General features: G+C 53.3%; 1 protein-coding gene across 1 annotated transcript in view; it reads left to right on the top strand.

The window, feature by feature from the left end:
- Positions 1–27,410, top strand: part of ZNF423 (zinc finger protein 423) — a 333,190-nt gene that overhangs the window by 39,728 nt on the left and 266,052 nt on the right. Inside the window, 1 exon segment of the mRNA XM_049621698.1 lies at positions 22,779–22,838. Within this exon segment, the coding sequence (XP_049477655.1) occupies positions 22,779–22,838 (60 nt within the window).

Raw genomic sequence — 27,410 nt, 5'->3', positions numbered from 1 at the left:
GAACTAGCCAGGAGAGGCTGTGAGGTGGGGCGCTGGACCCCGTGTCTTATTGCCTTTATGAATTAAGGTTTTGCATTGGACTTCTGGAAAGGTAAGGGAAGTGCTTAGCAAAGTCTGGGAAACTGCAAGATCACTTCCTGCTCCGGCCCGAATCAAGATCGGTCTGTCCTGCTGCTGCCCAGTGGGGGGGGGGGGGGGGGGGTTTTGGGGGGGGTTTCCCCCCCCCCCCCCCCCCCCCCCAGACGAGTGATTGAGGGAGTCAGGGCAGGGAAGGGATGGTGATGATGATGATGATGATGATGATGATAATGGCTACGTTTACTGAACAGCATTGTTCTCCCACTAAGGCAGATGCTCTCTTCCCCAGTCTGTACTCTAGGAAGCTGAGGTTCAGAGAGGTTGAATAACTTGCCAAGGGTCACACAGCTGATGAGTGCCAAGGGTCACATAGCTATGGGCCTGGGTTTGTTTCATTCCCGACCCTGAGCCCCTGACAGCATGCTGCTCCCCCTGGGGTGGCTTGAGAGGGGGCCATTCTCATGTACATGTGTGGGGAGAGCTGGCTGCAGAGGGGAGGCCAGTGCTCTGCTCCATTAAGCTGTGCGTTCTTTGTGTGTGTGTGTGTGTGTGTGTGTGTGTGTGTGTTTTAAAGTAGGCTCTGTGCCCAATATGGGCCTTGAACTCACAACTCTGAGATCTAGAGTCACATACTCTACCAACTGAGCCAGCCATGGTTTTTAAAAAAAATACGTGTGTGTGTGTGTGTGTGTGTGTGTGTATTAAATATATGTGTATGTAAATAACCTCTCTGGATCAAATGGTATAGCCAATCCAGTTAATCTGGTTATTTCGGAGGAACTTGGAGATTTGGGAGTAATTTGGGTAGTTCTCATGATGGGCACGTTTCCTATCTGAGCCTCACGTTGCCCCCCTGAGAGAGGGAATCCCACCTCTGTCCTTGTTTGTCCTCCAGACCCTGCCCCATTGTTGCTAAGGCTGAGTATAACTTCCCAGCGCTCAACAACACCAACGTGCTGGGCACGTCATTTACCCCGTGGGCAGCCCCATGAGAAGGTAGATTAATCACATCCAGTTTATAGGTGGTGCTTGGAAAGGTGGTGTTACAGGTCTGGTCTGGGGTCCCACAGTTGCTGAGGGCCGGTCTGCGACTGTGACCCAGGGCCTTCTCCGAGCCAGCTCTCAGCCCCTGGGAGCCTTTAGCTGGACCTGGGCACAGCCCCGTGCTTTCCTTGCATTGTTGCTTCCTGAGTTGTCTGGGGTTTCCAGGAAAGAGAGGTGGTGGTTCAGCTAATCCTGCTAATTTCCTTGAGTAAGGAGGTGTTTGTTTTCTTCCTTCAGCTTCTTCTGGGGAAGCCTGAGTGAGGCCTCCTCCTCACTCAGCCCTCGGCCCTGGCCTGAGATGGGCTCCTGCGTGGGGGATGACCGTGGGACCATCCTGTGGGCTCAGCTATTGTGCTGCTTTTCCTGTCCATTGGGGCTCAGTGGTTGCTCACCATAGAAAGGAAATCTGGACAACTCAGGCCAAAAGGGAGTTTAGTGTGAGGGGAAGGGGGAGCTGATGGAATGACTAGAAGGTGGAGCAGGACCCAGGGCACCTGCAGGGATTAGTGGAGCACGAGGAAGTGGCTCTTGTCTTCAGGGACCTGCCTCCGCCCCGGTCAAAGAGCGCCCCCTCCTCTCTCTCCTGTGTTGCCGTGCTCAAGGACTAATGTCCCGGAAGATCTGAGCATCTAGCCAGGTTGGGTGCCAGGGGAGGGTGAGGCATTTTGACTGACAGTCCTTCGAGGTCCAAGTGGGTGAGAAGTGGTTCCCTTGGGCACAAGCAGGGTGCTGATATCAGAAGCTGGCCAGTGGGCACCTGGTGGCCAACGCATCTGCCTGCCATGGTGCCCTGCTAGGTTGTCCATCTTGGAAGATGCCAGCAGCCTGGGGGCAGGAGTGACAGGAGCTTCCCTAAAGTCCTGCAGCCTAAGGGCCAGTCCAGGGTGGGGGACCAGCAAGGAGAGGAGGACACGGCAGTGTTTCCCAAAGTGCAGCATGGGTACCCCTGGTGGTGTGGCAGGGGATTTTAATGAGAACACATATAAACTTAAAATTAATTGCTAATGGATACACCAGGCCCAAAAATCAGAACACCGCCAGCCATCCCCTGCCCCTCCTTGGAGACCACTGGCGTCATTGGTTTCTTGTTCCAGAGCAGTTCGGTGTAAGTGCACACATGTGACAAATGTCTATATTTTCTCTCCCTCCCCCGTAGACATGGAAGCACGCCTACAATCCCTCCCATTTTCTTACTCTCCAATCTGTTAGACGCGATTCCAAACCAGGTGATTCAGGCTGCTTCTGTGCCTTGTATGTTAGCTCGGTATTCTTGGGGTGTCACGTGCCAGCCAGCCTTACGTGTGCAGCCTGATGCAGTCTGACGACAGGAACACGTAGGTGTAACTGACATCAGGTCTGGCCTCCCCCAGAGCCTGGCGCGCCCTTGCCGTCCCCTCCCCTCCCCTCCCCTCCCCTCCCCCGCCTCCCCTCCCCACCCCCCACAAGGGTAACACCCGTCCTCCCACGCACACTTTGGGTTTATATTATTGTGTTTTTGAAAAAGTTACAGTCAGCACATCCAACGTGAGATTCCCCAGATATTATTGCTTAGGATGAAAAGCATAGTCCTAGGTAGTCCTAGGTGTGAGGCTCTTAATCTGGGGAGACATCAGAATTGCCTGGGGCGCTCTTTTGTATTATGACAGTGGGATAAGCCTCAGGTGACCCCTGGGGCCATGGGGGCCTTGTCTCCTCCTGCTGTGGCCCTCAAGCCCAGGCTCCTCCATTTCCTACAAGGCATTGCTCATCTGGAGTGGACACCCCTGTAGGACAAGAGGGGAAACCTAGGGAAATGCCTCCATATTTGCTGGCCTAGTTTGGCTCAGCCTACGCCAGTAACGTTGGCCCTGCCCTCTCTCTGCCCCTCTCTCCTCTCATAGTCTGGTCAGGCACCAGGTGGTACTTTAGATGACCTGGGAGCTGGGACCCTCTGACCCAAAGGTTTGGTGTATGGGGGTGTTTAGGGCAGGATGGGCCTAGGTTTGAATCCCAGTTCCGGCACTTGTTGGCTGCGTGACTGTGGGTGAGTGGCTTAGCCTGTCTGGGCATAGGTTTCCTCACTTATAAAGTGAGGATGGTTAAACGCTCCTTTGCAGGGTTCCTGTGCGGATTATATGAGCCCACTGTGTGTTGAACACCCAGCCCAGCGCTCGGTGTACATGCTCAGTGGACGGTCATTCTTGTCACAGTTTCAATTATTGTGCTACTTGGAGGTCTTCTCCCTGTCCCTAGGCCTGGAGCTGCAGGGGAAGTGGGAAAGGAGAGCAGGCACAGAGGTCTGCTTCTCTGCCTGCCCCTGTGGCATCCATCCCAAATGAGCAAATGCTCTCAGCGGGGCATGGGGAACGGAATCTCTCCCTGGCTTGCTGTGGCCGGCCAGCCCCAGGGCAGCTGTCCTGTTCCCAGATCCAGGGTTCCAGGCTGGGTGGCTGAGGCAGGCAGGTTGGGCGGGGGCCTGGGCAGCTGACAGAGCCCCCCAGGGGCCTAGGAGGCCAGCTGCAGCCTTGGAGTGGAGCAGACAGCCAAATCATCACTTAACCCATTCTGTTCCTGCAGGGATGGTTGCTCTTCCAGGGCCTGACATGGTTCCTCTTTTCTTTCGATTGCCTCATTTGCCCTGTGAATTCCCTGTTAGACTGGGGGTCTCCAGCATGCAGTGCACGGACTGTATCTGGCCTGTGAGAAGTTTATTGGACCTGTTTAAAAATTGCAGTGATTTATATAAACATTCAGATCTCTGGCCTTCCGGGAAAATCCAGAGGATCTGACCCTTCCGGGCGGGCGGCAGCTTTGACTGAGCTGGGGGGTGGGGGGTGGGGGTGGGTCATTCACAACCCAACTGTCTCCCCCTCTTTCCAATATCTCTGGTGGTCATTTGAGATCCTGGCCTAGAGAAGCCTGTCAAGGTCAACTGTAATCTCCCCTCCTAGCTGAGCCTTGAATTCCCTGGAGGGTCTCTCTAGCTCTACTTGACCCCCTCGCATGCCAACAGCCTCACTACCTCCTGAGTGTACCTTTCCATGGAGGCTCTGCTGGTAGAATCCTATCTGTTCCTTCTTGAAATCTCCCTGTAGTGACTTCCACTGGTTTGTCTCGGCCTGACCCCTTGGGGCCACACAGCAAGCTCAGTCCCTCTTCCCCATGACAGCCCTTCAGATTCCTGAAGACAGCCCTGAGTCTGCCCCGCTGGGCTCAACAGTGTCTGTTCCTTTGCTTTCCCTCCTAAGATGTGGTTTCAAGATCCCCCATTATCTTGGTGCCCCTCCTTGGCCGCCTCCCAGTGTGGCCCTGAACCTCTCGCAGCTGGACTTTTCCAGCACTGCCCTGCACACCCTGGGGGCCATGAGGACACGCCTGGGGTCCAGTTCTGTTAAAAAAGGGAAATGCAGCGAATGGAAAGTGTTCCAGAAGGCCAAACACCTCAAAATACCTACAGCATTTCCAAGTGGGACCTTATGGGTCAGTTTTATTTTTCTCTGTGTGCCCGCCTGTATTTAAATTTTTTTCTCCCTAGGGGATTTAAAAAAAGGTGAAAAAGCAAAGGGCTTGGGATGAATTCACTTGAACCGGCTGATAGTGGTGCCTGCTGGGGCAAAGCCCTGGCTGGGAATGAGGAGAGGAGGGACAGGATGGGGCCCTGCGTTGGAGAGCTCACTGCCTCGTGTGCCCAGCTGAGCCTCACACTAAGAGAGGATTATGGGAAGCAGAGAAGGGGGAGGGGTCTGTCTCTCCAGGGATGGACAGGACTTTTGGATACCAGAGGTCAGGTGTGGCATCTTAGGTGATGGAGGCACCTGTAGCAAAGGTACTGAGGCGGGAAAGTGTTTGCCTGGAAGGCCGGGGTACAGATGCATGAGCTGGAACAGCAGGTGTCTGAGCCGGGGAAGGGTCCTCGGGGACAGAGAGCTTGGGGCCGGATAGAGGAGTCCGAAGGCGCTTCTGAAGGTGACGAGCCCAACAGCAGGAGTGACGATAACTGTAATTGCATCAGTGTGCTGTCTCTGGAGGCAGAGCTGGGTTATTCTGGCTTTTCCAATCTGTGGCTGTGTCACCTTGGGCAGGTCACTTTCTGTTTTCAAGCCTTTACGTGCTGGTGGGCGCTGTAAGCTTATGCAGACCTTATCCAGTGCCCGATGGTGAGCACACGCTGTTAGTTCTCCCACTGTACAGATGCCTACACTGAGTCAGAGGTGCAGAACTTCTGTCTGGGCCTGCTGGGCTCCATGCCTGGGCTCTTTCCACTCCACTGTCTGCCTCTTAGAAGGTGTGAAAGGGGGTGGGAGGCCTGCCCGGGGGGGGGGGGGTTGTGCCTGGCGCAGATGTCTTTCAAGGTTTCCAGAGAATACTTTTTAGCCTGATGAGGAAGGCTGCAGGGCTGGGGGATTCTGTTGGTGGCTGCCGGGCCCAGGTGGGGAATGGGCGCCTCCCGTCAGGGGCTCTAGCATCCAGCTTGGTCAGGTGAGGGGGGAGTCAGGCCCTTATCCCCTGGGGGGGGGGTGGGGCCATCTGGGCTGGAATAGCTGGAGGAGGGGCTGAGGCCTCCGTGCTGGCCTGGCCCTCTGGTCTGAGTGGCTGTGGCACATCTATCTCTCTGGCAGGGCCAGGCTGGGCTCTAGGGGGATTTCTGTGTTTCAGGGGTCCTCAGTCTGCAGAGGGGCGTTGCTGCTGCGAACTCTCTGTTTCCGTAAGGAAGTGCCCGGTTGACTCGGGGACCTGCCTGTGCCCTGTGGGGTGTGTGATCAGCAGCGACAACCAGGGAGATCTGGTAGGACTGGGAAAGAGCCTGGCCCCTGGAGTCTGGGCCGGGCTGGACCCCCACGTGCAGTAGGTGCTTCACTTCTTGGGCCTCAGCCTTCTCCTCTGTGACACATGACACGGTGTCGCCTGTCCTGACCCCCGCCCCCCCCCCCCCCCCCCCATCAGAAAATGTGATTCCCTCAGGGTGTGAAAGTGTGTTGAATGCAGTGAAGATGCATACAGATGCCAGCGGCTTTGTTGGTGGAGGGACCTTGGCTGGCTCTTTGAGCCAGGACCACCGCCGCGGCCGCCCTCCGCCGCGTACCATCTGTTGGGCTCTCACGGCGCACTTGACGCTGAGCTCTGTCTCCTACCCCATCATCTCATTGCCTCCACACAGCACCTCTGAGGGGTCGATATTTGCATCGCCCCATTGGACCTACGAGAAAACTGAGTCACAGAGAGAGACCACGTGCCCCGTGTCACACAGCTGGGTAAGCCAGGGCTTGAAGCCTGGGTCTGCCAGATTACAGACCTGGTGCTCTCAGCTGTTGGAGCTCCCCGACTGGGAGATCTTACAGGCCAAATACACTGATGAGCCTCCCTGCGGAAGCATGAAGAAGAGTGGAAACTGAGGCATGCCAGGCCTGAGAGCTGGACGTGGCAGGGCAGGACCTGAGCTCTGTGCTTTAGAGGCCGCTGGATGGCTGAGGTTGAGGAGCCTGTGAGCAAGGGGCCAGGGTGTGCCCCCACTTCTGGGCTAGCCTCCAGGCCCCCAGGAACCCCCTGCCTGCGTGGCCCTAGACCACCCTGGGTCTCTGTGGGCCTCTTCCCGTGTTTGTTTCCCAAGGGTGGACAGAGCTTCTCCTTGTACGTTCCCAGGGAGAACTGTTTGTGGGGAGGAGGGCGTGGGCAGAGCTTGGACATGCGGGTGCCCTCTCGGCGAGGGAAGGAGCTGAGGGTGGGAAAGAAGGGTGGGAAAGAAGGGTGCAAGGTGGGGGCTGCCTGATGGTGCCGTGAGCTCCCGTGTTTGCCCTGCCGTGCGGTCCCGGACGGGCACTCCAGCCCCAGAGCCCTGGGGTCCTTGTCACCAACCTTAGGAGCATGTTTCAGGTGCCATGGGGCTAAATAGAGGTACTGGAAATAGTCCATTAGAACAGGGAGCATGAGTGGTTTTTCCCAGCTGTGTAAACCCACCCGGGGGCCCCCACCTTTTCCTCTGGGAGCCAGGATGTGGGAGCTGGCAGGAAGAAGGCAGCCGCATCTGCTTTTGCAGGTGCTGGAGGGAGACCCTGGGCCTCGGATCCTTTCTCATGGATTCTCCTTATCTCTTTTCATCCTTCTGTCACCTTCTTAAGTTCTGGGGGCAGGGGATCTGGGTGTGAACTTTGTTTCTACTCCCCCTGAACCACACCTGTGCCACCTGCACCCTCCCCGAGGCCCCTCGGCCCGGTAGAGGGACTGAGGAACGGCCCAGGAGGAGCCCGGCCCTGGGCAGGGTATGTGGAGCATGTACAGGAACCCCGGCCTGTCCCGTGCTGCACCCAAGCAGCGTCCCAGGGGCCCCGAGGCCGGCCCCTGCCAGCAGTAAGCCAGATGTATTTTTTCGGATGGTGTAGGGAGAGCGTCTTCTGTGTGGGTGTCCTCGCATGATGTGTGGGCTGCTATGTTTTGATCGAAGGGAGCCAAACTGATTTTCCTGGCCCATCCAAAGCAGAAAGTTAAATAAACACAGCCAAGTATTATCACAGGACTCGAGGAAAATGAACTCCGTCCCCACGGGCAGCCCACATCTGGCCAGTGTTGGGCCTCTCTGGGCTGTGGGATGAGACAGATGTGATTGATGGTAGGAAGGCCTTCGTGATCCCCCCCCCCCCCCCCGCCCCGACACCAGGGACGTGCCTCCTCCTTCCACGCCTGTATGCCTTCTCAGGGCCCGCGGTGGTGCTGCTGACAGGCCCTTTGGGGCTTCGCCTTCAGTGGGACCTCCCCCTTAGGCTTTCTGAGGCTAGTTCTCCCGGGCTCATCCTGGTGCTTGCAACAGATGTGCAGCCTGTGAAATGGGCCCATGCTGGTGAGGCCCCCGTGCCCGGGCCCTAGTGTGGGGAGGTGACCGGGCGCACTTGGGAAGCAGCCCTGCTTGTCAGGACTTTCCATCCTGGCTCAAGGCCATGGTGGGCCGATGAGCCACATGCTGGGGGAGAGTTTGTAGCTGGCATGTCCCCTGCCATCTTCCTCAGTTCTTGTCACCTGACATGCAGCCCTCACTGAACTTAAATGGGCTGGATGGCTTCAGAGGACGACCTGTATGAACTTGGGGCTGGGAGGAAGTGAAGAGTTATCACCTAGTTATCAGAGTGCAGAGTGCCTGCATTCCCCCAAGTGTGACAATTCCACATTCCATCTTCCTGAATCCTGCAGTGATTCAGGTGGTCGATAGGCAAAATGAGGGGTTTTCCCCCATACTTCTCTGTTTATTTTACTGTCTATTAGGCAAATGTTACTCGATATGTTTATTCTAATATCTATTAGAAAAATTGTTAGTAGCACACCAGATGTGTGATTTCACGTAGAGTGTCCTTGGGAGGCGAGAAGAAAAGGTATTTATGCAAAGGGGGGAAGCTGAGGTAAAGAAAAGCATTCTGTAACTTTTTTTTATTATTTTTTTTAATGTTTATTTATTTTTGAGAGAGAGAGAGAAAGAGAGAGAATGAGAGCGAGGGAGGGGCGGAATGAGAGGGAGACACAGAATCTGAAGCAGGTTCCAGGCTCCGAGCTTTCAGCACAGAGCCTGACATGGGGCTCGAACTCACGAACCATGAGATCATGACCTGAGCTGAAGTCGGACGTTCAACCGACTGAGCCACCCAGGCGCCCCAACTGTAACTTTTTTTTAATGTTTATTTATTTTTGAGAGAGAGAGAAAAGAGACAGAGTGTGAACAGGGGAGGGGCAGAGAGAGAGGGAGACACAGAATTTGAAGCGGGCTCCAGGCTCCAAGCTGTCAGCACAGAGCCCAAGTCAGGGCTCAAGCCCGCAAACCATGAGATCATGACCTGAGCTGAAGTTGGACGCTTAGCCAACTGAGCCACCCAGGTGCTCCTCTGTACCTTTTTTTTTTTTTTTAAAGTTTATTTATTTATTTTGAGAGAGAGAGAGAAAGTGCAAGTGGGGGAGGGGCAGAGAGGAGAGAGAGTCCCAAGCAGGCTCTGTGCAGTCAGCACAGAGCTGAATGTGGGGCTCCAACTCACGAATCGTGAGATCATGACCTGAGCTGAAATCAAGAGTCAGTCGCTTGATTGACTGAGCCACCCAGGCGCCCCTCATTCTCTGTCTGTGCTCCTGGCCAAGCTCCTGGGAGGCCTGGGGAGGCCCTGCCAGCCCTGGAGACCGGTCGGCGGAGATGCCCTGTCACTGCTCGGGGTGAATGCCGAGGAGGACTCCCCACACCTGCCTCGACAGTCGTCATCTCACGAACACTGGGCGAGTCGGGTGATGTCAGTCCTGTGCTGGTGGGGCCAGCTGCCGGGTGGAGACACAAGGGCCCCTAAAGGCCCCCACATGCATTCTAACCACCCTGGGTGGGCAATGGAGCTGAGCTGGGGGACGCATCTGTGCCATTGAAAATCCCTCCTCCCAAATCAGACTTATTAGAAGTATTGACTCCTGAAACTGTAAAGTATTTATCGTGATTGCCCCTACCCCTGGGACATCCATGTGGAGTTGATGTTTGGAAATGGTCCTTACAGTTCATTCCTGTGGAAGGCTCGGGGCTTTTGATATGAAGAATGATATGGAAGGCTGGTCCTTGTGCCCCAAACCAGATGAAAATACTTAGACACACACATGTGCACACACAGGCACACATACACACACATCAGTTTTTAATAAGAGACTGAGTTTCCACTTTGCTCTTGTATAAGATAAACCACACGTATAATAAGGTAGTGACATTTATTTACAGGATGTTAGCACAGAGGATAAGTGGTTCAGGAGTCATAAAAAATATTAGTTTCTACTCTATGGTGCTTTTCTGCAAATGAAATTGGAAACAAGGCAAGAGAGTGGGACTCTGGTCTCACCCCCTCCTTCCTTTCCACCTCAAACAGTGGACAGATCTGGGTGGGTGCTGTCCGTTTCTCCCCTCAGCGAGGGGCCAGGAGCCCAGGCCATGTTGCCTGACTCCCGTGGTCCCGGCCCCCACCTTCAGTTTGCTAGCACCCAGGGGCTGCTTCTGTCCATCCCTTTGTGAGGGGTTGTTATGGCCCCTCCGCGCATGGTAGAGTGTGCCCTCGGTTCTGTCACCTCCCGTCAGAGTTGGACGGCTGGTGGCTGAGTACCCGATGTTGCCACCGAAACAGGAAGTGGGACCCAGACCCTGTTGTAAATCCACATTTATATGCTGCACGTTGCTGGTTGACGAGACCATGCAGGGGTGACTGTATGAAATGAAATATATATATGAACGAGGAGATTAACCTCAGGGAGATGGGATTAAACATAAGGACAGCCTGGGAGGCCTGAGGCCCTCCAAGTGTTAAGACCCAGGCAGGCGGTTCCCCAGAAAGGGAATTTGCGGGAAACCCCTGAACCCTGAACAGATTTACTGGGTGCGCAGACGCAATAATCCTATTTCATGTTGACGACTATGTGCCAGGCACTGGACTAAGCTCTTCACATGTGTTACTTCACTTGGTCTTCAAATCAAATGGGGATTTTATTATCCCCACTTTATGTATTCTTAAAATGGCTTTATTTGTTTGTTTGTTTGTTTGTTTGTTTGTTTATTATAATCTCCACACCCAGTATGGGGCTCGAACTCACAACCCTGGGGTCAAGAGTCGCACACTGTTCCGACCGAGCCAGTCGGCTGTCCCCACTCTCACCTTATAGATGAGGAACTGAGAGTAGAAGGTGGAGTCAAGGGAGAGCTTGTGACCCAACTAGCCTGGGACACCCAACACTGACCTCCTAGACCCAGCTCTGGGGCCTTCCACAAAGAGGGGTCACTTCAACCCCAAGCTTCCCCATCCAGCTGTGGCTTTTCTGAGACAGTTCAGGAGGGCTGGGAGAGCTCAGGCCATCAAGTACCGTTTGTTCAGCATAAGGGGAGAGAGGCGGGTTGTGTGGGCAGGAGGTGCGTGCACTCTGGGGCCATGTAGACTTGGCTTCAACTCTCAGCCGTGCCTCCCGTCGCTCATCTAATTCAACCTACTTAAGAAAATTCATTTAGGTCCTGGTTTCCCCATCTGTAAAATGGGCACCATCATTCAGTCCCTTCACAGGGCCATTGGGAGGATTACACATAAAAGTTATAATGTGTGTGAGGCCCGTGAGTGCTGTCCCCAGTGTCCCTGACGTGTGGAGTCTTGTGTCAGTCAAGTGAACTGGAGGGTGTGATAAAGAGATGTAGAGGGTCTCCCTACAGGGGCTGAGAGTACAGGTGGGGGCAACATGTTATGCTGTGGGATCATAGCTTCCCTTTGCCTGGCACCTGGGTGTGGAGGGGGCTCTGGACCAGATACGTTATAACAGCTTCTCCCTTTACCCTCACTCAGAGCCACCTTGCAGGATGGCTGTGCCCAGAGAGGTTACCTAACTCACCCAGGCCACAGCCAACCATGGCGGGTAGGAGTTGAGCCTAAGGCATCTTGTTTTGGCCACACCTTGCTGCCCATGAGGACTAACCTAAGTCCAGGGCCCGGGGGTCGGGGAGAGATTTCCGGAGGAGGTGGGCCTGGGCCCTTCACAATATTTCTAACCAGGGAGAGGGGTGTCTCTGTAGCCGGTGATCAGCCCAGGGGGCTTGGACGAGAAGCCCGCAGCCCTGGTCTTGTGTCCAGGTCTTCCCACAGTCAGAATGGAAAGGAGGGCGGGGCGGGGCCGGGCCGGGCTGCCTCAGATTTCCCCTTGTTTATATCTCCTTGCTCAGGCAAATGCAGTTTGATTTGATTTTCCTGAACTTCATCAGTGAGCAGAAACGTTTTTTAATTAAAAAAAATTTTTTTAAGTTTATTTATTTACTTTGAGAGAGACAGAGACAGTGTGAGTGGGGGAGGGGTAGAGAGAGAGGGAGAGACAGCACAGAGTCCCATGTGTGGGGCTCGAACTCGTGAACGGTGAGATCATGACCTGAGCCAAAACCAAGAGTCAGAGGCTTAACCGACTGAGCCACCCAGGCGTCCCAATGAGCAAGAAACTTTTTATTTACATTAAACAAGAAACCCACAGACCTGTTAGTTTTTGTCTGTGATTTTTATCATTCTTCCTAAAATGGGATTTGCACATTAGTCTAAAAGGAAATCAGAATTTTATCTGCGGTTAAGGTAGAAATTCATCCCGATTCCAGGCTGGTCCCCCAGCCCTGAGCCTTCTCTGGGGCCCTGCCTGGGCAGACAGGCTTGGCCTCTGAGCTGTAGGTGGTGGGTGGTCCCCACTGTCCAGGGGTCTGCTTGTCACTTTCCCTAGCTCCTACCCTCTTCTTTACATCTACACTCTGGGTTCTCATGTTTCCACTTGTTTCTGCCTCACTCCGAGAGTGGGGTTCATTTAACTTCTCCATCATTCCTAGTTCATTAATTCATTCATTCAGTCACTCAGCTCTTAGGTGCCAGCCCCCAAGGGGCACAGCCATGGTAACACTTACTGACACAGAGAGCACAGTCTAATGGCTGAAGATCAAAAACTCTTTCTCCTAGTACCTAGCTCAGAGTCCTAGGTCACTTGAGGTACTGAGTGCTTAGTAAAGGGGAAAAAGACCAAATACACATGGGACGTATGTCTTTGACGCCTAAAAATCAGCGAACTCTTTGTCCTAGCGATCCTGCTTCGGGGAACTCACTCTGAGAAAAATCACTGACCAGGCTTGTGGCCGTGGGCAAAGTGTGTGGACGTGTTTTGCACCACGACCTCCCTTACAGTGGACGACAACTGGAAGTAGCCTGGGTGGCCAGCACCAGGGCACTGGTTTAATTACTCCTGGAGCCTCCTACAGGACCAGCATCTGCGATGACAGTGGCCGTCCACGATTTTTATGCGAAAAGATGTTGTTCTTGGTAAATGGCTGAGTTGGAAAAGCAGGTTCTGGAACGGTTTGTGTTGTTCAGTTGTACATATTGTTAACAACTTTCTGGAAGGCTATGACAACGTATTTGCAACCAGAAAATTGTACTTTGTGTTTCTCAATTTGAACTCACGTGTATTTGCTCGTTTTCTACGTTGTACATGGATTACTTGTGTGGAAGACTTTTATGAAAAAAGAGAAAGATGCTTCGTGTAGGAAACAATAAGAAAAGGGCAACTCCGAGTGGGTTCTGGGTTTCCTACGTACATGGGACATGGGGCAGAGCCTGGGCAGGGCAAGTGGGGTGGTGGGGAGAGCCGGGAGGTGCAGCGATGTGTGGTGGCTTCAAGGTGGCTTCCAGGGCTGGCTCCATCCCCCAGCGGCTGCTCCGCCCCTCCCTGCGCCTCCCGGGGCAGGTTCCTGTATCCAGTGCTGTGTTAACTGGACGCATCTCTTCCCAGATCCACGTCAGCAAGTTTCCTGTTTGGTGCCTTGACACTGGCCAATTGGTGGGAGTATTTAGCGGCAAATGCCACAAACCAAGGGCCCTTTCTCCCCGAACCACCTGTTAAACCTTTGCCAACACAGCACCACCTCACGTGGTTTCCCCTTGACGTCCCAAGGAACCTGGGTGCCTGGGGAGACCCCAGAGGATGAATTCTCTTCTTAGGTCCCCCTGGTGCTGGCACAGGAAGGAACTTGGGGAATCTTCTGTAAATTTGAATCATCGGGGAGAGAGAGAATCCGTCTTCCTTTTGTTGGCTGACCCCACTCAGTCTGGAGCCACAGCTTCTGTTTGTTGAAGGTGGAAGTGAAAAAAGGGGTTAAGAATCCCGCCCCAGCTTCACTCCAACCTAGCTCGGTGACCTTGGGCAAATTGCTTGGTCTTTATTTTCTCATCTGTAAAATGGGGTTAATACATGTTCTTACAGGATTGTGCAGGCCAGTGGTTCTCAAGCTCTAGCATGCATGAGAATCACCTGCTGGGCCCCACCCCCAGGGATTCTGCTATTTAAAATTCTGCATGTCTGGGGCTCCTGGGTGGCTCAGTCAGTTGAGCGTCCGACTTCAGCTCAGGTCATGATTTCATGGTTCGTGAGTTCGAGCCCACGTAGGGTTTTCTGCTGTCAGAGCGGAGCGTGCTTTGGATGCTCTGTCCCCCTCTCTCTCTGCTCCTGCCCCCTCGAAAATAAATAAACATTAGAATAGAATAGAATGGAATAAAATAAAATAAAATAAAATAAAATTTATGCATCACTGACAAGCTGCCAGGTGACACGGCCGTTGCTGGTCTGGGGACTCCAGTCAGAGAAGTTACAGAGGTTCGTGCCTGGTGAGGGCTAAGGATCACATCATATAGGGGGCTTTGTGTATCCGGACTCCAGGGTCTGGAAGCTAGGGTGCTTGGGTTCCAGGTCTGCTTTGGTCACCTCTGCTGCCCCATGGGTGAGCTGTTTGTCTTCTCTGGGACTTTATTTCTCCTTCTGTGAAGTGGGTCAGTAGAAGCTTGACTTTCAGGTAGCAACTGAGGAAGCGTCTGCAAAAGCCCTCTGATGCCAGGTGATTCTGGTAAGAGTGGCAGGGACGCCTTGGGGGACCCTGGGCCACCATGCTGACATCTGCCTCCTCACCCACTAGGGACAGGCACGGGAGGGCAGGCCGTGGCACCGGTCCCGGGGCACTGCTGACTTGCCCGGTCCTTGCTCCTCTTCCGACAGAGCTTTGATGTACTCTTCCATTTTAATTCACTTGGATGCCTGGCCTTTGTGGTACTGTCTTTGCTTCTCAGTTCCCGACTCTGTTATCCACTACAGTGGACACGTCATGTGTCTCTGTGATACTCAGTTTCCTCTTCTTTTCCTGCCCCGTGGCTGGGATGGAGCAGACAGAGTGAGGGGTGAGTAGCTGGGTGTTCCCAGCTTTGAGCTAAAGCCACACTCGGAAACATCCCCGCTGGCCTTGTGAGCTTATGGGCTGGGTTCTGGACCAGTGCTCTGGCTTCGCAGGTTCCATTGCCTCATCAGAAAAGTGGGGACTTTGAAGACTTTCTCAGAGGGAGGCTGGGAGGATTACGTGAGAGCCAGTGGGTGGGACGCCCGGCCCGGTGCCTGGTGCTACAGCGGCCCGGTGGAGGTTTGCTCTCCTGGGGGGGAGTAGTCCTCACCCTGGCCCAGATCTGCTCCAGTCGGACACAACACCCACATGTGGGTGCAAGCGCTCGTGTGTGCCTTATGCACGCGCCATGCGTCGGTGCTTGAGGGGGGTGGGGAGGCTCTACGGACCAGGATGGAGACAGCCAATAGATGTTTTTCTTTTTGAGAGAGAGAGAGTGAGAGAGAGAGAGAGAGCTCGCACCACAAATGGGGGAGGGGCAGAGACAGAGGGAGACACAGACTCCGAAGCAGGCTCCAGGCTCCGAGCTGTCAGCACAGAGCCCGACGCGGGGCTCAAACCCAAAGACTGTGAGATCCTGACCTGAGTGGAAGTCGCACACTTAACCGACGGAGCCACCCGGGCGCCCCAGAGTGCCAATAGATTTTAATCCACCTTGTTGAGCCTTTTGAAGCTGCACCCATGCCCAGCAAGAAGGAGAGCCTTGATCGATTAGCAATGCCTGCCACAGGTGCAGGACAGGGGAGCTGGGCCAGGTTTGACACTCGTTCTGTCTCTGGTCTAGTGAAAAAGCCATTCCTCTCATACTTAAAGCATACTTGAAGTGCGTCACATTCATCACCCAGTTTTAACATCATCCTCATCATCGTTGTCACTTTTTAGGGAAGCGTGGAGGAGAGGACCCCCGTTTCTGCAAGGTTGCCCCAGATCTAGACTCTCCTGGGATTGGTGCTTCTGTTCCTTCTGCAGATGTCTCCCAGCCCTCCTCTCTTGGGGTGTGTGGGGTGAGGATGGGGTGCTCGTGGAGGCACATGAGCTGGCATGGAAGCTCAACCCCTTGGTTGTGAATACTGGATGGTTGCACATTTGGGGACACCATCCCTGCACTGTGACAGGGACTGGGAGGCGGTGATGCCGAAGGACCCAGGGCTGTCCCTGGGCCCTTCCTGGGGGGTGGGGTGGGGCGAGTCTCTCGGGAAACCTGATCTCACTGCTGGAGCCCTCCTGTCCTCACAAGCACAGTGAGACCTTAGCGGTCCGCCAGGAACCTGAGGGAGGACGGGCAGCTTGGGTAACCCCAGGAACGCTCACGTTGATTGCCCGTTTACCTGGGGCAGTGTGCATTAAGAATCCCTGCTCATCGAGGCCTCTGGACACTCCTGTCAGTAGTGTCCTCCTTTCACGGAGGACACGGAAGATCACGGTGGATCAAGCCTCTTGCCCCAGATCTGATGGCCTGAAACTGGCAAAGCTGGGGGATGGTCCTGGGGAGCCCTATTTAGGACCCCCTACCCGAACCCCTCCATTTTATAGCTTCTCTCTGGTGCCCTCATCTGTCCTGCTAGAGTGAGCTCTGTCGGGTGACTTCTGGAAGGTTGATCTTCCCGGTAAGGATGGACCAACTTCTCTTCTGGAGTTGTTGGACTCTTACTGGATGTCTCTCTGTTCTGAGTGTTCTGAGTGTTTTATAGGTAAGCAAGGCAGGGAGTGAAAGGGAAGACAGTGGCCGAGCAAGATCCAGGCTTCTGACCCATCTGCCCAGGGTAGACCAGGGGAACAATATATAAAAACTTCTCAGAAAAGTTGCATCTTTTCCTAGGTGCTTGTTCCAAAGCCAGTGTTTAAGGGGAAAGTCGGGCATTGCCAAAATTGCTGTAAGCACTTACTGCGAAGTTGCCGACTTGGCGACCCACCCACACTCTCTTGATGGGTCTAATGCATCAGCTGTTGCCTCCCTCATTGGAACATACTGCCTTTTTTTTTTTTTTTTTTCAGTGTATCAGGTGGAAGAAAGCTTCTGGTTAGGAGCCACGGTGTCCAAAAATAGATTTCTTTAGGGGTGCCTGGGTGACTCAGTCAGTTGAGCATCCAACTCTTGATTTTGGCTCAGGTCATGATCTCAGGGTTCCCGGGTTCAAGTCCCACGTCGGGCTCTGCACTGACAGCATGGAGCCTGCCTGGGATTCTCTCTCTCCCTCTTTCTCTCCCCACCCCCCACTCATGTGTGTGTGTGTGTGTGTGTGTGTGTGTGCGCTCGTGCTCACGTTCTCTCTCTCTAAAAGTAAATATTAAAAAAATAGATTTCTAAGGAAAAAAAAAAAGAGGTTAGAGTGGGAGAGAGCCAAAGCATAAGAGACTGTTAAAAACTGAGAACAAATTGAGGGTTGATGGGGGGTAGGAGGGAGGGGAGGGTGGGTGATGGGTTTTGAGGAGGGCACCTTTTGGGATGAGCACTGGGTGTTGTATGGAAACCAATTTGACAATAAATTTCATATATTAAAAAAAATAAATAAAAAAATAGATTTCTTTCTTTATTATTAAAAAAATTCTTTTAACATTTATTTATTTTTGAGAGACAGAAAGAGACAGAGCAGGAGCAGAGAGAGAGGGAGACACGGAATCCGAAGCAGCATCCAGGCTCTGAGCTGTCAGCACAGACCCTGACATGGGGCTTGAACTTCCAAACCATGAGATCATGACCTGAGCCCAAGTCCAATGCTTAACCGACTGAGCCACCCGGGCTCCCCAAAAATAGATTTCTTTAAATCCTAGACCCACCCTCCAGGTGGTGAGGTGCAGACAGACCAATTGGAGGGGTGAAGAGTTCTTGCCCCTGCCGTAGGGCTGTGCTCACTGGGGAAAATGGCAGGCGGTCTTAACGGAGCCATTTCAATTGTTAGTTTATTCTCTTTTTGGCAAGTGGTCAGAGAATCATGAGAGTAAAATACAGGGGTCAGTGATATGACCCTGTCAAGAGATCCTCTGAGGGTCTGGGTTTGGTGCTGAGTGGCTGCGTTGGGAGCGGGGGGGGTGGATCTTGGGTAGTTTTAGCTTTGGTTGCAGAGAGAGCCTTTGCTTTTCCATGCTGTCACTCCCCCAGACCAAACCCACCACCTGGAACCCATCCCCACTGAGAGGACCCTGGAGGGTGTCGGCTTAGTGATTGGGTTTGTTTGCAATTGACCCTGGTCATTTTGCCCTGAAGCCTGATGGCAGAGATGGTCATGGGCTACACATTATGGCACATCTGTGTGAGTTAGAAAAAAGGCTGGCCATGCCTATGTGCAAAAGGATGGGTACATCTTGCTCTGGGATAGCCCTGTATCAGGACACACTGTTTAGTGGACAGAGTGTGGGCTAAATTTCAACCCTTTCTCACTACTTCTGCTGGGCCTCTTGTGCAGTGCACAACCTGCACAGCCATACACAGCAGTCTTCCTTGCTTTACACTTTTTCACTCCTTGAAATTGCTTAGTACTGAATGATGACACTTCATTTCATGCCTGACAATGAGAGTCTGGACTCTAGGTGTATCCTATACCTTCCTTGGCCTTGGCCTGGTATAAGTGAGAGGATTTCTTTAAGGATGAGCCCAGTCATGTGCCCCTGGCTTGTCTCACTACCTCCATTGGGACAGGGATGCCTTTAGGGGGATCCTCTGTCAGGCCAGTGTGAGCTCAACCCTTCCCTAAGGATGAGATGACTCCTGGGGCCAAGGCCAGTAAAGCATGGAAAAGTCCCCTAAGACATTGTGAACACCAGCCAGAGGTGGGGCCAGATGAAAATGCTCTCAAAATAAAAGCCATTAATTTAGTGGTTCTTAAACCTTTTTTTGGCAGGCAGGCAGGAGGTAGTGGTGGTGTTCTAGATCTTTTTGATGAAAACCACATATCCTTTCCCCAGAAAAATGCCTGTGTGTACACATGTCTGGAGGCTTACAGCCAGGGGCAGGGCCTTCTCAGATCCTTGAAGCCAGGCCCAGCAACTGGCCCTGGTATGAATCTTGGAGTAGGGGAGGTGGTTTCTGGGCCCTGTTGACCCTGCTGGAGGCTTCCTCTGGCCCTTGGGTCAGTGCTTGCCTCTGTCCACCTGTCTCATTCACGTCCTGACACTGTCTTAGAACTTGTCCCCTGAGCTTTTCTACCTCTGGCCTGCACCTTGTCTGCCAGCCCAGGTCCTGCCTGACTTTGGCCAACCCCCCAGAGCAAGTGGCACTGGGGAGGTGGGTTACACAGCTGCCCGCCTAGCACCACTGGGTTCCCAATGTCCAGAGGCCCAGCACACAGGCTTTGGGTCTTACTGGCATGTCGTTGATGGCACGGCCGTCCCAGTGCACAGGGGGCAAGCTGTGCCCACTTTCAGAGTAGGGGAGTTGTCATCACTTACAAGTCCGCTGCTGAGCTGGGAGACAGTGTCTGGTGAGGCTCACGAGCTCTACACTCCCATGGGAATCAGCCACTCACAGCTTGTGATCCCAGAGCAGGGAGAGAACCCAGAGTTCTGTCTGGAGCCCAACAGAGCTTCAGAATCCTTCTTAACACACACTAAGAACCATGGTTAGTACACTGTGCACTCTCCAGTGTGAACACGGGTCCTGCACCACCTCCCCTCATATTATACGTGGCCATGCATCCCCTGTCCGGGTATACAGACTTGCTGCTGTGCCCTGACCCTGTGTGTTCAGACTCACTGTGCCTTCTCCCCGTGCTTACACACTCGTCCCCCACACTCCCTTCCTTTGTGTGCACACTGGCCTTGCGCACCCACCCTGCACATACAAATGGCCATCGTTCACAGGAGCAGACGACTCTGTGTTCCCCTTGAGATTGGGCAGGGTGAGGGTTTGTCTTGGCTTCAGTGGTGCCAAACATCTTTAAATGAAAAGTTAGAGGTAGAATCTGGGCAAGTCTCCAGAAAGCACCCAACTCCTCCGCCTGGCTGGGCAGCCCCTGTAGGTGTTATCCATATTGACCACTGTGCCGATTGAGTTTTCTCTGAGATGCCCAACCCCTGGTGTCCATTGCGTCTCCAGCAGAAGTCCACTTGGGGATGGCTCGGGCTCCCAGACAGCGCCTGCTGCCAGTGTAGACTCAGCACCCCCAGCAAGTGGCTGGCTCTGGCTGTCGGGAAGGCCTTCCTTCCTCTGTGCCTGCTGCCCCTGCTAGTTATCTAGCTGTTGAAGAGACCAGTCCGGACGGAAGAGTAAGAGTGAGACTGGAGGAGAGGAGAGCCCCTGCAAGTTCACGGCAGCAGGGAGCACGGAGCCTCGTGCTGATGCTGGGAACACTGGGCGTGACTTTTTCTCATCAGGAATGTATAAAGGATGGTGCGCTTATGCCTTCAATAAACAAAACGTGGGGAATGGGATGTTAGCCGGGTGGATGCCAGCAGTTGTAGGAAAATGCGTTCATGCCCCACGGCACTAGGTGGGTTGGCCCGCGGGCTCCTTCCTCACTGGGAGAGATGTGGTTCTGGAGATGCTGGTGTGTGATGTGGCCACTTGCCTGTGGTGATGTCTGCCACTTTGAACTTCCCCAGCCAGCTGGCATCAGGCCACTGCCCTCTTCCCAACTTTACAGGCTTGTCGGACTTGGGGAAGAGACCTTGAATTGTCCTAAGAGCTCCAAAATGGCAGATGTTTTCCTGATCTCCTTCCCATGATGGCTGAAGCCAGATCTCAGGGAGGGAAGGATTTGGTCCCATTCTGGGGACATTCTTCAGTTCAGTGATCTGGAAGGTCACCCTTCTCACCTGGAGAACATTGGGTGGGCCCAGAGTGGGGCCCTTTGTCCTGGTATCTGGAGCACACCGTGGACAAAGGGAGAACTGGGTCGTGCATTAATGTCATGGTAGCCACGGTCAACGAGGTCGACCTTTTTGAAGTTGTCCAACAGAAGGGCCGCATGGTGACCTTACAAACTGGGAGTGACTTCTTAGTAGAAGCGAAACACGTAGATCTTAAAGTAAGTAAAAGGCGAAATGTGAAGGAAGCGGATTTTCAGGTGTGGCAATGAAAGCTGTTAACAACTGCTGCTTTCATGCATGGCTGACTTCTGATCGCCGTAAGCATTATCCGCCAGTGTTTCAGGGGCTGTCTGCTTGGAATCAGCTTAGTGAGTAATAATCAGTTTTGTCTGATGCGAGGTCTTGATTCATATTTACAAAGCTGCATGTTTGAAAACCCTCCCTGGCTCTAACTAGCTAAGTAGAACAATAGCCTCGGCCCCACCCCAGATCGCCTCTGCATTTCATTTGGATTCTGAGTTTGTACTCTCAGGATGCAAACTTGGGAAAGAGCAAACACTCTGTTAGCATTCCTTGGCCTGTTGCTTCTTGTCACGATTGTCCCTTCTCTAGTATGGTCTGGGAGGCTCTGGTAGGGGAGCGAGACCGGGGACAGATACATGATAAAGCGGGGCCACGCCATACAGAGCCGGACTTGTTAATTCCCAGAGCTGGTCCAGCCCTGGCCACCAAACCCCCCGAGTGCTTGGGCCAGTGCTCTGGCAGATGACCCCATTGACTCCTCCCTGCCACCGTATGTCTTGGGTACCATTATTATCTATTTCTGAAATGTTAAAACCGAAGCCTAGAGGCTAAATAATTTGCTCAAGATCGTACAGCTAGAGGCAGAATCGGGATTTGAACCCAGTATCTGACTGTAGCCTAGCCTGCTTGCTCCTCTCACTGCTCCGCTGCCCAGCACACTGTGTATCTGCCTTCTGTGGGGTGGGGTGGGGTGGGGTTACCAGTCCCGACTTGCTAGGTGTCTGGACAGCATCCTCTGTGCCTCTGTATACAGTGGTTTCAGTATGCATCGGTCTGCCTTCCGCACGCAGTTGTGGGTTTCAGACCAAACTCTGCACGCTTGTAGCTGTGTAAGACCTCAGGCACGTCAGTTGGCCTCTCTGGGAATCTGTTGATGAGGATTAAATTCAGTAATGCCTGAAAAGCACTCAGCATTATGCCTGGCTGACAGTGTGTGCCCATGTAGGACGGCGACGGTGAAAAGGGAACTGGGTGGGACCTGGTAGCTTCAGCCTGCGCATGTGTAGAGCTTCAGAGCCCGTTAAATCTGAAAAATACTGTGTATGCACATTTTTGACTTAAACAAAGTTCCATTTTACAGAGTCCATAACCCAGCTTTAATATTATTACATGCCCCAGACTGGGATTAATTCCAAGACAAGAGATTTATTATGCTGTATAGAGTTTCTCCTGTGTTCTCCTAAGTACATGGCCTCCGTCTCCACCAGCCTGGTCTTACATGCAGGGGTACGGGATGCTGAAGGCGCCCCATCCCTACCCAGCCTTGTTCAGTGGGCCCAGGGGCAGGATGGAGAGGTGAGTTGCTTTCTGATGTTACCATCCCGTGACTGTTGACCACTGGACCTCAGCATATCCCAGGGTCTGTCTATCGGTTACGTCTCAGTGTGTGGAATAGCACCCCATGCTTCTCCAACCTCTGAGAGTGACTTTGTTTGTTGCAAAAACAAGCTTTCACATTTCAGTGGTGGTGTAAGGGGCTCTTGGTAGGAGGATGGTATCTGTGGGATCGGGGAGAGGTCTGAATCTTTGCCGTCTTCCTGGGTGTCGCAAATGGCTTCATCTCAAGCAGAAACTCGGACTATAGACAGTAGTGGGCTGTAGAAGTGTGTAGGGGTTCTGATGCTGCCTCTGGCTCCAGGCGGTGCTGTGATTGATTCGTGACGTCTGCTAGGGACACAGGGATGGGGAAACCATACTGATACTGCACTTGTTTGCTATTCAGGTTTTATTCCAATCATTTAACACCTCTGTGAAACCCACAAAGGCCTCATTGTAGGCTTTACCCCCTTGCTCCTGATCATGGGTATTATAAGGACTCCCACAAGTGATCCTTCTTCCTTGCCCTGTTCCCCACCCTGATGGCCTGTTTGTACAACTTCAAAACTCACGGGCCCATCTCTGTTCTCTCTTTCAGTTGAAGAGGGGGAGGCCTCGGACTTCTCGCTGGCCTGGGATTCCTCCGTGACAGCATCAGGTAAATGCCCAGGGGCTGATGGGGGAGTTGCTGGGGGTCCTGGGGGGGGGGGGGGGCTCAGGAACTCAGAAAGCCACCCAGCTGGTTATAGAAATCCTATTCTTCATGTCACATTCCTGTCTCCAGGCCAGACTACCCTGTGCAACACGATTTTTATATCAGTTCCATATGGTCAATAAAATCTATTACATACGGAGACTAATCTGCCCTATTCTCCTGGGGGACCACGTTTCCTTCTTGTGGGTGCATTCAGATGGGCCACGATACCCCCACTACACAGGCTTTGAAGCTCCCTGCCATGGGTGCCATTGTACATTCATTCCGGTCTAATTGCATAAAACCCTCTTTAATAGGACGTTTAAACTCCGATCGGAATCTCAGTTCCCATATTCCCCCTCCCAGAGGGGGCTGCTTTGCACCTCCAGGCCAGCAACCTGAGCCCGTGCCTCCAGGGGGAGGTAATGGGGGAAGTTCAGACTTCTGTATTGTGTGGCCGCCATCGGGGTGGCTTGGCAGTTAGGGGACTTGGGTTTTCGGCTGACTTCCGCCCTTGTGTAAGCTCCTTCTTTGTGCCTCAGTTTCCCCAGCTATAAAAAGAGGTGGATGGATAAAGTTTTCTAACTGTAAAGTCTTGTCATTTGGAGCTGTCTGTGGAGCTTGGGGTTAGACCTGGCTTTGGGGTCCTTGGGAGCCCCTGGGGGGGGTGCTGTTCGCTCCTGTTGGCTCTGAGTCCAGCCGGCACCTCTCAGCAGCGGCCGTGGCTCCCAGTCCTGCAGATAGAGCCTCTCCTGCTTAGTGCCCATCCCAGGATCCTGACCAACTGGGTCTGGATTCATGGGGGAGCTGGAGCCAGGCTGATCTCGTAGAAAGTTGGGCCTGAAGAGACTCTGAGGGAATCATCTTGTTCAACCTCCTTGTCTTCTAGATGTGGAAACTGAGGTACAGAGAGAGCTTTGCTCTGGGTCAGTAGTTCCCAAGATGTGGTATCAGGCATCAGGCATATGCACATTTAACACTTGAATGGTTATACATTGGATTTGTGATTTTATGGCTCTTTGTGACTTAAGATGGTGCTAATCATTTAAGTGAGAACATTGTGTTGACAGTTTTAAGTAACAGTACATAATGCTTGGGTTCAGCGGAAATCATGAAGATGGTTTGCAGATAATGAAATCTGGGAAATGTTGGTACAGGTCGGACAGAAGGGGAATGGTGAGCCAGCACTGGACACTCCTTGTCCAGCTCTCTTTCTAGCACAATCGGGACGCCACTTGGAGAGTTCCAAAGGTCCTGGTTGGACCCTGGCTGACTCAGGTTTGGGCACTGTTGTGTCTGCAGGTGCCTGGCCCTTGGTGACAGGGGCTCCCTCCATGGGAGAGGTGTTGTCTGAAGCCAGAATGAAGGCGGTGGTGCTCACCTTCTTAGGAGAAGAGTCCAGGGTTAGGACAGATGTTGGGGTCCACACTGGTTGGTTGGAGGAAGGGACTGCATAACCCCTGTCCTGTGTCGTTCTGTACAGGGGAGATGCATTCCTCATGGTTGGAAAAAATGCAGTGAGATTGTAAAGCTCTGTGTCTCATCCAGGGATCCTGACCCATGTGGGGGTGCATGAGCTCAGGCTTCTGCCAATACTGAAGAGGACCCTCACGGTGCTCCAAGCTCCCGGACCCAGGAAAGCACCCAGCTCAGTGTCCATATAAGGTCCTGCCTCTTTGCTGCTTTCCCAGCGGGGCTGTCTTGAGGACAGACAAGAATAGCAGTGGGGTGCTAGGAGGGCACTGGCTCTGGTCGTGGTGGTTGGACAGCCCTGTGCAGAGGGCATCAGGTGCTCAGACTGCATCCCTGAGGCGGTGGGTGAGATGTCGCTCAGTCTGGGGTGCCAAGGGGGCTGTGTGGGGGCCCTGCCGGTCTGCAGTTCTCTGATGCCGTAGTGGAAAGGCCAGCCTTACGGCCTCCCTGGGGCACTTGGGCAGAGAGGAGGTTGTGAGATTTGTCAGTTTCCAGCCAAGAGCTGAGCAGGCCCCGCATGCGTGTGCAGGGAGAGGTATATGGCTCTTTGGGAGTCCCCTCCAGCCCTCAGGGACCGTTGCGCCTGTCAGCTTTGGATTGTCTGCTCAGAGACGGGGAGAGGGAAGGCAAAGCATCCCGGGCATTGGATAAGTCACAGCCAAACAGTGCCTTGTTTTGTTTTCTTTGGCCCATTTCTGATGATTTTTTACGGTGTGTGCATGTGATAAATTTTCCTTCCCAATTCTGTTGGGCTTGGGCTGTTAAAGTCAGCTTGTGTTCCCTGAGCATGGGGCTTATGAGGTGTCGTGGCTCCTGGGTGACAGGACCAAGTCCGTTTGGGAGGCAGCCCTGGACATGGGTGGTGTCATTTATCAAGCGGTTACTTGGTACCCACCAGGCCCAGAACAAGCGCTTTACCTGCACTATCTCAATGCACTATCATGACGACCCCAGGAGGTGGGTGCTGTTTCCAGCAGCAGCTCCAGAGTTTCTCTGTAGGCTGGTTTAGGGACAGCCATCTGGTGGGGGACAGGGCCAGAGGCCTGCTTAAAGCTCCTTTGGTGTAACGCTTTTCAGTAAGCTGAGAAAATGTCACTTGGCCACATCAGAGAACGGGGGGCAGGTGCCAGGGAAGATTATGGGGGAGCAGAGCCTCTGCAAGCCACCCTTGGCACTGCTGCTGGGAATTGCCATCTTCATTCGGCGGCCAAGGGAAGGAGGCTCAGAGCTGTGGAGAAGGAGCTCAAACCCAAGCTCTCCCTCGGCCGGAGCGTGTGGCTTCACCTCTGCGCAGCCCGGCATAGAGATGGGCAGCGAAGCAGAACCCGAAGCATCGTGGGGGCTTTAGGAAAGTCCCCGGTGGTACAGGCCACAGAGGGTCTTTGGCTCATCAGACCGGAGGAACCCAGGGTGAGGTGAGCAGGGTGAGCAGAGAGCGTTTTACCAGGAGGAGCGCAGGGCTGCAGGGCACAGGGTAGTTCCTCTTCCGTGGGGGGCCTCGGCGGCTGGGCTGCAAGCCTGCCCCCTGCCCGCTTTGCCCTGGCTGTGGGAGCATGATGGAGAGCTCCAATAAAGAAGCAGAATGCATAGTGTGCTCTTTGCTCACCTCTGGCCTCCTCGGGCCCTCGTTGCCCGTGGGGACCCTGTGGTCACCACCCAGGGAACAACCTGGCCTGCTCTGTCCGTGCCCTCGTGTCGGGGCCCTGACAGTGATGGAGAGCCTGGCGTGGCCTGGCGGGGAGATGGGCTCACAGCACTCTTCTCTGGCCAGGCCGGGGCTTCATGGGAGGGGGAGGGCCAGCCTCTCGGCGGGCAAATACGGGGCTCCTGACAACATGGCCCCCGGGATGGAGCCCTGCATTCAGAGCCTGGGTATGGGGTGCATAGTAGGGGTGGGGTTTTAAATCATTCCCCACTGCGTTCTGATTTTTCTCACCCATAAAATGGGGAATGAGGGAGATGATACCTTATAATGAGATAATTAAAGCAAGAGAAATTCTTAACCTGTTTTGAGCCACAGATGCTTTTCAGCATCCAGTGGGCACATGTTACATGTGATTTCAGGGGAGTTCATGGGTTACCCTAACCTCAGCTTCCCCTACCTTGCCAGACCATGGGTTTGAATATCTTAGGGATGGGAGGGTCCTTTGTGAAAGTCCCACAGGGGTCCTATCTGTCCTGAGGCTGGCCTGTGGCACAGGTGAGAGGGGGAGGCTGGGGAGGGTCTGTGGTAAACTGTGACACAGACCCTCTACAGGAACAGCAGTCCCTTAGTGCCCCCTGACTGTGCCAGGGCACTGGGGCCAGAATTGCCCGGTCATCTGAGTTTTTATTTATTTGTTTATTAAAAAATGTTTTTTATTTTTAAAAAAGTCTAATGTTTTTTTAAAATTTATTATTGAGAGAGAGAGAGAGACAGAGCATGAGCAGGGGAGGGGCAGAGCAAGAGAGGGACACAGAATCTGAAGCAGGCTCCAGGCTCTGAGCTGTCAGCACAGAGCCCAATGTGGGGCTTGAACTCACAAACAGTGAGATCATGACCTGAGCTGAAGTCAGACACCCAACCGACTGAGTCACCCAGGCACCCCTAAAAAATTTTTCTTTAATGTTTATTTATTATTGAGAGACAGAGATAGAGACAGAGCACGAGTGGGGGAGGGGGAGAGAGAGAGAGGGAGACACAGAATCCGAAGCAGGCTCCAGGCTCTGAGCTGTCAGCACAGAGCCTGATGCAGGGCTCTAACTCACAAACCGTGAGATCATGACCTGAGTGAAGTTGGATGCTTAACTGACTGAGCCACCCAGGTGCCCCTATTTGTTTATTTTTTTTATTTATTTATTAAAAGTTTTTTTATTTTGAGAGAGAGAAAGCACAAGCAGGGAAGGAGCAGAGAGAGGGGGAGAAAGAAAGAATCACAAGCAGGCTCTGAGCTGTCAGCCTGAAGCCTGATGTGGGGCTCGAACTCACGAATTGTGAGATTATGACCTGAGCCAAAATCAGGTCGACAGCTTGAGTAACTGAGCCACCTAGGCACCCCTCATCTGAGTTTTTTTTTTTTTTTT

Source organism: Panthera uncia, assembly GCF_023721935.1.
Source record: "Panthera uncia isolate 11264 chromosome E2 unlocalized genomic scaffold, Puncia_PCG_1.0 HiC_scaffold_19, whole genome shotgun sequence".
NCBI lineage: Eukaryota > Metazoa > Chordata > Mammalia > Carnivora > Felidae > Panthera > Panthera uncia.
Note: the sequence above shows the minus strand (reverse complement) of the source record. Positions and strands in the feature narration are given on the sequence as shown.